The 12,112-nt window shown below is 39.3% G+C and overlaps 1 protein-coding gene and 1 long non-coding RNA gene across 2 annotated transcripts in view; one reads left to right on the top strand and one right to left on the bottom strand.

Moving 5' to 3' along the window:
- Positions 1-4,610: 4,610 nt before the first annotated feature.
- LOC140590925 (uncharacterized) lies at positions 4,611-11,111 on the bottom strand. The gene is made up of 3 exons (XR_011991831.1): positions 10,986-11,111; positions 10,324-10,402; positions 4,611-4,735 (listed from the first exon to the last, which is right to left on the bottom strand). It is a non-coding gene; the product is annotated as an uncharacterized lncRNA (long non-coding RNA).
- A 556-nt stretch (positions 11,112-11,667) lies between these two features.
- The window catches only part of LOC111842654 (integrin alpha-M-like), an 87,906-nt gene continuing 87,461 nt past the window's right edge, over positions 11,668-12,112 (top strand). The window contains exons 1-2 of the mRNA XM_072712688.1: positions 11,668-11,717; positions 11,861-11,968. Of these exons, the coding sequence (XP_072568789.1) occupies positions 11,923-11,968 (46 nt within the window). The 5' untranslated portion in view covers positions 11,668-11,717; positions 11,861-11,922. The remainder of the gene's footprint in view (positions 11,718-11,860; positions 11,969-12,112) is intronic.

Raw genomic sequence — 12,112 nt, 5'->3', positions numbered from 1 at the left:
CTGTTCTAAGAGCAAGGTCCTCTGGCTTCCCTTGAAGCTTAAGGGAATGGGCAGCAGCGTGAAGTAGGATTGTGCGCTCTGAGCCATCGTCAAGTATAGCGTAGGTCTCCAAACTCTGTTCCCCATTGCGCAGTATCACTTTGCTGACCTTCAACAGAACTTGGCTACAACATGCTCATCTATCTAAATAGAGGACCTTGTTAGCAGAGCTGACAAGACATGTGGTGTTCCCTTGTTCTGGCCTTGTGTTGAGGTCATGGAGAGCCTACAGATGTTTCCCATTACATTTCTTACAGGTCATCTTTGATCAATACTGTGCAGCTTGATGGGAGCAACCACAACACCAACATCTTCTGTTTGTTATTCACCCAAATCTCAGATAACTAATAACAGCATACAGGTTCAGTCCACTGAAGGGGCCAGAGACATGAATTGATAATTACTTTATCAAATTTCAAGGTAGAATAGTAATTCCACACTACATACCATAGAGATAGAAACCATCAAGGCAAGGCACCAAGGCTGCGGACCAAGCAAGGGCACGGACTAACAACTGGACAAAACACTCTCCACAGGCGAGACCTCTGTGAACACTCTGGTGCTCAGTGAGCTAATGCCGGTGATCTGCACTGCATATGTCAGGGAAACATTTATTTTAAAATCAGATAGCACCAAACATTTTCAATGCATATCACACATAGCACTAAGAAGCACTTCAGTTTTGCGACAATCAAATAATTTAATCAATTTTTTAAATCCATCATTTGGTTATTCAGTTTTCGTCTTAATGGATTCAAGTGTCAAAACTGCCCTTTTTTCACTTTGCAGTTCAATGTTGGGGTGATCAGTCTCAAAATTTTACCAGTTTTAGGTCCTCACCCATACAATGCCTGTGCAAAGTTGGAAAGGGATGTGTCAAATGTTTTTTGTGTTATTTGCTCGCAGTGTCTGCAGTGTAGGTGGCAACAGCAGACCAGTGCTAAAACCACATGTATTTCAACACAGCCAGAGAATACAGTTACCGGAAGGAGCAGGTATATTTCCTGCCTGTTCCCAGAACATACGCTCAGACACAGATGACTCCATTTCCTAACAGCTGTTTGGTTTTCCTGTGTGCTGAACCTAAAATAGCTTCTTTCATTTTCTGCAGCGTCATGTTCAGCGTCATGGGGGATCCAGAGCCTACAGGCACAAGGCAAGGAACAACCCAGGATGGGGGACCAACCTGTTCCCATCCACACTCTCACACTTTCACATTTGGTAACTCCAGTTAACCTCAGCATATTTTTGGACTGTAGAGGGAAACTGGAGTATCTGGTGGAAGCCCCACAACAACATGGGGAAATCATGCAAACCCCACAAATATGGAGACATGCCAGAGGCTCAAGTCCTGCTGCTAGAGATGTGAAGCAACAGTGCTAACCACTGCACCACCAGGCCGCCCTAGGCTGCACCTCCGATACCAAAGTAAAATCCACATACTGTGTCATATTGTTATGTTTGGCATCCCTCCAGGAGCAAGTTCTACACCAGCATTCTTAAATGTCCAGGAATAAATTAAGCTATTTCTCTAAAATCAGTCTTATCAACACAGTATAAAAAAGCACTGTAGAATTAGATAATTGTCACAAATATGATTAATTTATTATATTTATTAATTGTATTTTTGTATCTGGCCATATATGACACAGGTGATTCACTAAGGTGAGTCAACCCATTTCTGTGCACTTCGCAAGTTTTTCCATAGACATTGATCATATTTTAGTCAACCATACAGCTCAAGGAAAATACAGAGAGATGCTTAAGCACACTCTGATGTCATCATGTAATTCTTCCATTACCTTAAAATGTTGTGATCATGTGGGTGTCTAGGTTCCGCCTTCTTGCAGAAAATAACTTCTCTATTTCATTAGAACAAGGCATTAGTGATGTGGAGAAGTTGAAGTGCTACATGCTTAAAAACACCCCTGCGGCATGGTGCAAGCTAAAATTATCGTGAGACAGTCATGTGTCACTCATGATGCATATTCAGCAGGCTGCCGCAGGAAGCTAAGGAGATGGAGTGAATAGTACGAGCTCAGTGCAGGCTTTGGACTCACCACTCCCACATTTGAAATTGTAATGTTGTCCCCACACCGCAATGTTATGTCCACACCTAGTTATAGTTATGAATTAAAACCAGCCATCAACAAAAAATGTACCTGCATAGAAATATCTATAGATATCTCAGCGAACAACATAATCACATACATAGTCAATATAGTTCAGAATAGCAGACTGCAAATAATGATGTCCCTTTACATGCAGTGTGTATCAGCCAATCATATGTCAGCAGCAACATGTATAAAATCACACTGTTACAGATCAGCAGCTTCAGAGAATGTTCACACTGAACACCCGAATGGGGAAGAAAGATGATTTTGAACACAACGTGGGTGTTTGTGTCCAGCGGGCTGGTATAAGTATTTCAGAAACAGGCTACAGCTGCAGAAGACCACACTGGGAGCCAATCCTGTCAGCTAAGAACAGGAAACTGTGGCTACAGTGGGTACGCACTCACCAAAACTGAGCAAAGATTGGAGAAATGTCTCTTTCAATTTCTGCAGCAATATTGAGATGGTCAGAATTTAGCATAAACAACATGAAAGCAATAAAAAAAAAAAAACATGAAAGCATGAATCCATCCTGCCTTGTATCAGCAATTCAGAATGGCAGTGGTGGTGTAATGGAGCGGGGGACATTTTCTTGGCACACTTTGGGTCCTTTAATACCAATTGAGCATAGTTTAAATGCCACAGCCTACCTGAGGATTGTTGCTGACTATGTGCATCCCAGTATGTGCATACTGTTTTTTTGAACATGACAATGAGTTCAATACACTGAAATGGCCTCCATAGTCACCAGATCTCAATCCAATAGAGCGCCTATATGGATGTAGAACAGCCAACAGATTTGCAACTGCTTTGTGATGTTATCATTTTTCAATTATTTAATGAACACGAGCTAAGAACTATTATAATTAAGATTAAATCAACCATTTGTCCACTGGACCCAATCCTCACTAAGTTTCTTAAAGAATCCCTGGGTGTTCTGGCAAGACCTATAACTGCCATAATGAATGCATCCATGTTATCAGGTGTTGTTCCTGACCAACTTAAAGTAGCGGTAATCAGGGCACGACTGAAGAAGCCAAGTTTGGATTTACAGGAGCTCAGCAATTACAGACCTAGTAATGTACCATTTCTGTCAAAAGTTCTGGAGAAGATTGTTGCTGCTCAAATCCACTCATACAACATACTGGATTGTTTCCAGTCAAGCTTTCTCCCAGGACACAGCACTGAAACTGCCTTAACTAAAGTTGTAAATGACATAACAATGGCATCTGATACTGACAGCGTGACTGTGCTAATGCTTCTGGACCTTAGTGCAGCTTTTTACATGGTTGACCATTCTATCCTATTACAAAGACTTAAATTTGAGGTTCAGTTGTGTGGAACGGTGTTGAAATGGTTTAAATCGTATTTGACTAATCATTATCAATATGTTCAAGATATAGAGACTTGTACTGCATTGTCAATGTTACCGGTCAAATATGGAGTACCACAGGGATCAGTGCTTAGTTCTTTATTGTTTTCTCTCTACATGCTGCCATTAGGAAACATAATGAGAAAACATAATGCTAATTATCACTCCTATGCCGACGACACCCAAATATACATTTTGGTTATGCCTAACGACACCACATCTATTGTCGCCTTAACTAATTGCTTTAACAAAGTCAAGACCTGGATGGCTGAAAACTTTTTAATCACTAAATGCTCAGAAAATTGAGGTTGTGTAGTTTGTAGGCACGTCTGCAAATAAAAATTTTAGAACTCCACTCCAAAGGGCTGAACCTTTCCCTCGGCAGCTCAGCTTGTAACCTATGTGTCTACTTAGATACAAGCCTCTCATTCAGATCACATATAAATGCAGTATCAAAGGTGTGCTTCCTACAGCTATGCCAACATTGCCAAACTGCTACGATTTCTTACTATTCAAGACAGAGAAATTGATACATGCCTTTGTATACTGTAGGATTGACTACTGTAATGCTCTGTTATCTGGGAGCACATACAGTACTGCACATTAAATACATGCAGCAGCTTGAATTGTCATCAGGAACAGGAAGTTTGAACACATAACCCCTGTTCTTAGTTCCCTGCATTGGCTAGGTTTAAAGCTGACTTCGAAGTACTCCTACTTACATATAAGGCACTTAAAGGTCAGGGTGTACAATGCATTTTGCCTGACAATGCTGGGATTGACTCCAGCTTCCCTGTGACCCAGATGGATAAAGCAGTATAGATAATGAGATTCAGCCACAGTCTTTAAATCTCAACTAAAGACCTATGACTTCATTTATCTTTCCGGCAACCTAACATAATCATGGCTGTTCATGCTGTGTGTGATCTCGTGTTTATCTCCTATGCTTGTCCATGTATGTGTAACGCATGTTCTGACCATCCATGTTCTCTGCCTTCTCACATGCCTGGATGGTGCCCAGGAGTCCTGGTTCAGTCCAATGGAAGGGTGACATTGTGAATGGGACCTACGAACGGTATCATCGTGGGTGCAGCCTTCAGTGAGACCCAGGCCTTAGGGTTGTGTTAGCTAGCCAGCCCCTGGTGGCTGGGCCACCCACGTAACCCAGCCAGTCTCAGCTCAGAGTGGAGTCATCTTGTGTGGTTACCATCTGCAAGGTGAAAGGGGAGGGGCATCAGCTGCGGTGACATTTGTGTAGCATGTATGAACTATTTGAAAATTGTGGCCTGTGTGTCTTTCAAATAACCTGAACCTGAAGCTGTTGTAAAAGATCCACAAAATGTAAATTTTAGGAATAAATTGTGTAAGTAAAAACAACACACTAGCCCAATGATCATATCTGTTTAGGAAGTTAATGATATTGAAGGTTTCTGGCTTCCTCCTTGCACTTAAAAAAAAAAACACAGTTTCACAACCTCTTTCAATGTGCTGATGTAAAAACTGCAATTTTTTATGGGATACTCAGGAAATGATCTCATGAACCACACTGAAGCTACCAGACACAATATGAAAGCTGTTTTGTCTCACTTCAGGGACTGCAGGGCAGCTGTAAGCTGACAGAAGGACTCCCATTCATTTTTTTCTGATTGACTCAGAGTCGGCTTTACTGTTCCTCTATAATATTATACAGTGGCTCAGAGAATTTCCCTGTGGGGATCAATGAAGTATCTGTTATTTAATTTGTTATTGAATTTAATTGTGTCAATTTGCCCTCATCTTTCTCAGACATGGCAAATGAAAGAACAACCACAGGTGCAGATCTGGCGAGCCTGGTTACATTGAGACAAGTCACACATAGTTGAGTTTTTAGTGAAGATTTTTTAGAGAGGTGGGGAGAGTTAATATCATGTTGTGGCGTAAGGAAAAAGACAGGAGGCAGATGCGTACTCCGTGAAAGGGATGAAGCACTTTTTATTAACCACAAAAAGAAGAAAACCAGAGCCAGATCCGGTTGCCGCCAAGATAACTAAAAATTAAAACCGGAAGTCGAACAAACCTTCAGAATAAGAGCACATCTGCCCTGAGAATTCTGATATGAACCCGCTACAATGTAATGTTTGTTATTAACATATAATAACAAACATAATCATGTAATTATATGTTTGTTATTAATGTCTATTAAGCTGTTAAGGTATACTTACATGCTGCTTATGGATCTTCTATGAATGCATTTTGAATGTGTAGTTAATGTAGTGTTACCCAATAATGATATAACATATTGAGACCATTGTACTAGATGCACTAAGACCATTCAAATGAGATTAAGTACAAGTGTGTCCACAACATTGAGCAATCTGAGTTGACTTTGTGTGACCTAGGACTAGTAAAATGTAGGAGAAAAGGATGGAATTTATTACCGGAGAACAGGCCTGTGAGTCATATCTGTGAGTCTGATTTCTTTGATATAGAATAGGTCATCATAAGAAAGATATATATGCAATGCACATACAGTATAAAAGGTGCATGGTGAATGAGTAGGACATGCTTTCAGGGTTTGAAATTCATGTCTCACAACCAGGGGGAATTCACCTCTTATCTATATCACTGGGGGGGTTAGATTTTTGGTGGGAATGCAATAAAAAATTAGTCAATAGCATTAGCCACAGCATTTTTAGTGGAATCCACCTCCCTCTTTCTTTTGACAAATGCTGCTTGCGTGTTAAATTACAACTTCTGTTTTCCTGAGATGTCAATTTTTGTTATTTTGGGTTCTCAAGAAAATAACTTGTTATCTTGAGAAAACCACTTTGGTTATGTTGAAATCATGAGATAAATGACTTCTTATCTCAACATAACAAGACAGAAAATATAATTATGGATGTCCTCTATGGACTTCTGTGCAATGCAGAGCCGCAGTGAAAAGATACAGACAAAGTAGTTGTGTGTTCATGTGAATGGAGCATGCTAAAAGATGGGGGACTTGTTGAGGTGACGTACTGTAACTTCTCCCTGATGTCAGTTTAATGAACTGGTTGCTTGGGTGTGTGGAGTCTGCTAAAATCTTCATTGCTCTCCTGTTTGTTGGCAGTGAACAGATCTTTTAAGGTTGGAAGTCAGCAGCCAATGAGTTTCTCAGTTGAGTGAATGACCCACTGCAGCCAGGCTGGTGGCGGCAGGAAACCAAGTGGTGATGGAGTTTGTCACAACACTGTCTATGATGGCTGAAAAAAGTTCATCATGATGCATTGTGGACATGTTGAGTTTCCGGAGCTGGCACAGGAAGGACAGTCTCTGCTGAGTTTTTTTTTGTGGTGGATGCTTATTCCACTTCAATGTGTTGGAGATGGTGGACCCTTGAAATTTAAATGATTCAACCACTGACACAGGCTGGCCCATCTCCAGGGGGGTGAGTGTGCGGGGCTGTCAGCAGAAGTCGATCCTCTTCTCCATAGTCTTGACAGCATTGAGCTCCAGGTTATTCTGAGCACATCAAACCACAAGATGGGGGACTTGTTCATGATAGCTGGTTTCATCATTGTTAGAGATGCCCACTACAGTTGTGTCATCCACAAATCCATAATTATTTCCTCTACTTGATCTGACAAAAGATGTGCCATTGCAATAATGTCATTTTTTTGGAGGTATGCTTCACAAAGCCAGAATGTTCAGCTGTTAGGTAAAATAGTTTTGTGTCATATCTATGATTTGTTTTTTGGACTACAAAGTAAAACAACTGACTGAACATCCTCCAAGAGTAGTGATTCCATATTTTTGCCAGGGGTTGCAGGAAGGCATGGGTCTTTACATAAGGTGATGTAGGACGCAACATCGTCAGCATGAGCGTAATCATGACATGGTTGGAGTTGCCAAGGGGAGCACAGAGGAATTGGCAGAACATACTTTTTTGTAGAATTGGTGTTTTAACACATGAAGTTCACAAAGACCGTGGCAGCCAGCTTGAGTGTCAGGCACCTAACCTGAAATTTACCTGGAATTCCATCACCTGGAATTTCTTTCACACCTATATTATATTATACGTGTATATTTTACCTTTAATGATATAGATGCCAAATCTGTGTGTGTGCATGTGTGCGTACGTGTGTGTGTGTGGTCCAGGTATACCTTACCTTGTGGGGACCAGATGTCTCCACAACGTGATGACTACCCGTTTTTTTTTTTTTTTTACCTTATCTTCAAATACTTTTTTTTTACACCTTATTTTCAGTTTCCTTTTTTATAAAAATCTGTGACTGCAATGAAAAAACTAAAAATGCAAAAACTCTTGCATTTTGTTTGCTTAACCCCTGGGTAGGGGTTAGGGTTGTCATAGTTAGCATTAGCATTTTTCCCATAGAATTGCATGAGCGGTCCCCAAAAAGATACGATTACACAACTGTGTCCCAATCCCAATACCCCCACTTAGCCCTACCCCTCCGTTTTGCGTGTACCCGTGTAGGGTAGTGTTGTCCCATTTCTTTTTAGCAGCGAGGGGTAGTGGTGTTCAGCCTTCAAGATAGCCCTCGAAACCGAGTGAAAGAAGAAAATTCCCACAATGCATTGCAATACACAACAAGAAAAGAAAAGATGGCTATCGGTGTGGGGAAAGAAGCTCATAAATGTAAATACATCTTTATAAATATGCTTGCAAAAAAATCAAATTTTAGCAGAATATCTTAGTTTAATGTAAGTGAAACGGAGTATGAGGTTGAATTTTTCAAAAACAATTTTCTGAAAATGGCTAATTCCGTGCGTAGAGACAGAGCAGTATGGGCTGATATTTGTGCCACTAGAAACTGAATATGAATTTTATACAGGTATATTTGAATCTGCAGTTATCCACATTACAAAACTGAATCTAGGTATGTTAGCAAAAATTTAAAAATGGTATTATTGTAAAATGGATTATTTATCAAGATAGAGCTTGAAATAATCTTTCCAATGACACCAAGATCCATGTAATAGGTTGAGAAATAAAAAAGTTATAAAATTTCAATATTTGTGAATGCGGGGTAATTAACGTCCTTTGTTTTCAATAGAAACAAAGAAAAACCTGTGACCGAAAACCTGGTTTTCATTGAATTAAAATGCTGTAACTTTTTTATTTCTTTAGATATTCCCATGAAATTTTCAGATGATGTTCATTGGACCTTAATCTGCTTATTCCAATGGTGATTTACATGATCCATCATTAAAATGATACCAATTAACCCCTAATTAGCTAAAGTAATCAATAGTGGCAGTACCCGGAATTGACCAAACTGATGACCAAACTGACACATCAGTTGGACTGGCGTTTAATATGGTGATCTGCATAAGTAGTTCTTGAAGTGGAGAAATAAAAGTGTCGCTACTGTATTGACCGTGAGAATGGCGGCGGGGGTGTTGGGAACAACAGAAGCTCGTCAACAACACTGTCGGTACTGCGTGCAGTGCCCTGCCACTCTCGCGTGACGCTTGTCTCTGAGTAGCAGAGTACTGGCAACTTGTGAGAAGTGGTGGTACGATAAAGATTAAGATATAGCAGTGCCGGTACTGCTTAATTTTTATTACGTATATGATGATAGTGTGTCACACTAGATTGAAATTGAATTTGCGAACTGAATTTTTCGAGGTAGGATAAATGCTATTTCGAGTTACTGGAATTCACATTCAAATATACAAAATTCATATTCAGTTTCTAGTGGCACAAATAGAAAAAGAACCGAGCAGGGGTGAGTTTCACAAAACCGGCGAAAAATTAAGAACGTATTTATTTAGAGAACGTATTTTATGTAGTTTTTTGGCTACGACACATTTGGGAAACTCATGGTGCGTTTGATTATTTCTCTTCAAGTCTGAACTCGGATGAAAATGTCACGAAACATCATGAAAAACGTCACTTCCCGTCGGAAACACGCCTCTTTTATGACGTTGATGTCGGACAAGATTTTGTTGCCCGAGTTGCCCCTGTGACGTAATTTCAACATGGCGGCTTACACACTCAACAGTAATTCTATTTTATAAATCTTTAAAAATGTTTATTTTATTTGTTTATTTAATATTTGTAAAATATTTTCCTACGCGTAGCGGAAATTTATAACCATATCTGCTATTTTGTCCTACCTTGTGATAATATCCTACCAGCATAAATATCTGCTCCCCTCTCTAAGGGTGGTACAGTAGGATATTATTATAGATGTAAACACTTCATAAATATCTGCTCCCCTCTATGTTAAGGGTGGTAGGACATTATTATAGACGTAAACACTCCATAAATATATGCTCTCCTCCATGTTTAGGGTGGTAGGATATTATTATAGACATAAACACTCCATAAATATCTGCTCCCCTCCATATTTAGGGTGGTAGGATATTATTATAGACATAAACGGTTCATAAATATCTGCTCCCCTCCATGTTAAGGGTGGTAGGACATTATTATACACATAAACACTCCATAAATATCTGCTCCCCTTTATGTTAAGGGTGGTAGGACATAATTAAAGATACAGAAATATACTGTAGATATAGTTATCTTTCATATTGTCATAATTAATCTTTAAATGTCCATGTTCTTCCCTTTAGTGAATGTAACTCTGGGTATCCTAACCCATCCTTACTCAACTAACCAGCAGGTCCATTTCGTATTTAAAACATTTAGGAATATGAATATTTCATATAAGATGACCACTGTGTAGAGCCCTATTATTCAAATCACGGTCCTCAAGGTCCAAGCACTGCTGGTTTTCCAGCCTTCCTTTACCTGTGAGCCAGATGTGAAACCTCTGACCAATCAGAATCAGTAATTAATTAACCTACCTGGGAGAACTGAAAACAAGGCCTGGATTTGGAATCAAGGTCCAGATTTGAAGAGCCCTGGTGTAGAGTATAGAATACACTGCATATAAATAAATAAATATATAAAAAATATCCTTAAAAAAGAACAGGAATAAATGGGTCACACAGGTTTTACTAATTAAGTTGTTATTTAATTAACTGGAATAATGTTTTTTTGTCCAATCACAATGTCCCCACTAGCTTAATTAGTTACAGAGCACCTGAAAACAGAGGAAATTTAATAATGTTACACAAAGCAGTACATACTTGTAAAAGAGAATATATAAAACTATTATAACCCATGATTCTTCAGAAAACTGATATTTTCAGAAATGGTAACAGAAAGGATAATATATTCATGCGTGTTCCAATATAATGTGTCTTGGGATAAAATGTAGTCTTTGCATAGAGAAGTCACGACATAACTTTCAGCACTAAAAAATTAAGTAAATTCCGTTTTTATTGATTCATACATTTTGTTTTCATTACTTTTTTAAAGCAGCGTGAAAATCACGTGGATGCTTTGCAGGCAAGAGTGTATTCAAACTGCACTCTGACACACATGCACATGGTAAGTCGAAAATGTATGACACTCAAACACGTACACACATTGTTTATATTACTATAAATGCGATAAAACTAACCTTGTTTCTTCTTCGAAAAGCAGAGACTCGAAAGCAGCAGATATTTATGGACGTGTGTTAATTAGCAAACGAACATGCGCAGTTAACTCTGGTAGGACATTTTCATGGGTAGGAAAGAAACCCAAAGCACCGGCTTTGTTACAAACAAATGCAAAGTCGCAGGTGTGAAACGTATTTGAAATGGTCGACTGCTGATGACGTAAGCGAGTGGTGTCCCGATTCCTAGGTAAAGATTTCAAGCCCTACCCCTTGTGGCTACGATCTGTGACGTGAACTTCGGAAGGGAGGGCCCTCGAAATCTAGTGGTAGGGCTAGGGGAGGAGAAATGGGATCAGGCCTGTGTGTGCGTATGTGTGCGTGTGCACAGGATGCCGGCAATTCACAGGTCACTTTTAGAAACAGCACTTTACCAAACTGCACGTTGCCTGCAAACTTCATATGCGGAGTGAGGCAGGAGTTACCCAGTAAGCACATTCAAGTCGTGCATAATAATCATAATCATCTGGCTACAATATTTCAAATCAAGTTCATAAGAGCCACAATGTCACTCTTTATACCCCCAAACACACAATGAAACAGACACACACACACACCCCTGCCTCTGCTTTGTTGTCATTTCCTGCCTCAGTCCAACGACCACCCCCCCCCCCCCCCCCCCAATTTTTCTATCACTGACTTTTTTCTGAGGTCAAAGCTTGACAGGCCAGTTGTTTATTTCATTTAAATATTAAGGTGAACATATATTAGAGTAAATACTATACATTGCTATAGTCTTTCATACTGAAAAACAGAAACATGCATACTTTTATTTTAAATTTGCCCCTTTAAATGCCCCATTAACTGTAACTTCCTGTTTTTTTTCCATTTCTTTTCAGTTCCTAGCCAGAGAACTAAATAGCGATCCTAACAGACTTTGCAGACTTTCTTAAATGAAAGAATGAAAATGATCTGCATACTAAGAATCTTCATTTGTCTCTTTTTAGGTAAGTTTCATTGATTCATAATATGAATAACCTGTTATTTAACTATAGTGATCCACTTTTGAATTAACTACTTTTATAAGTTTAAATAAGTTTAATTACTTTCTGCTTTAAATTATATGATTTCATTGTAGATGTTGTTGAAGT

The sequence above is a fragment of the Paramormyrops kingsleyae genome, chromosome 5 (assembly GCF_048594095.1).
Source record: "Paramormyrops kingsleyae isolate MSU_618 chromosome 5, PKINGS_0.4, whole genome shotgun sequence".
Classification (NCBI taxonomy): Eukaryota; Metazoa; Chordata; class Actinopteri; order Osteoglossiformes; family Mormyridae; genus Paramormyrops; species Paramormyrops kingsleyae.
This window is presented reverse-complemented; position numbering and strand designations above follow the sequence as displayed.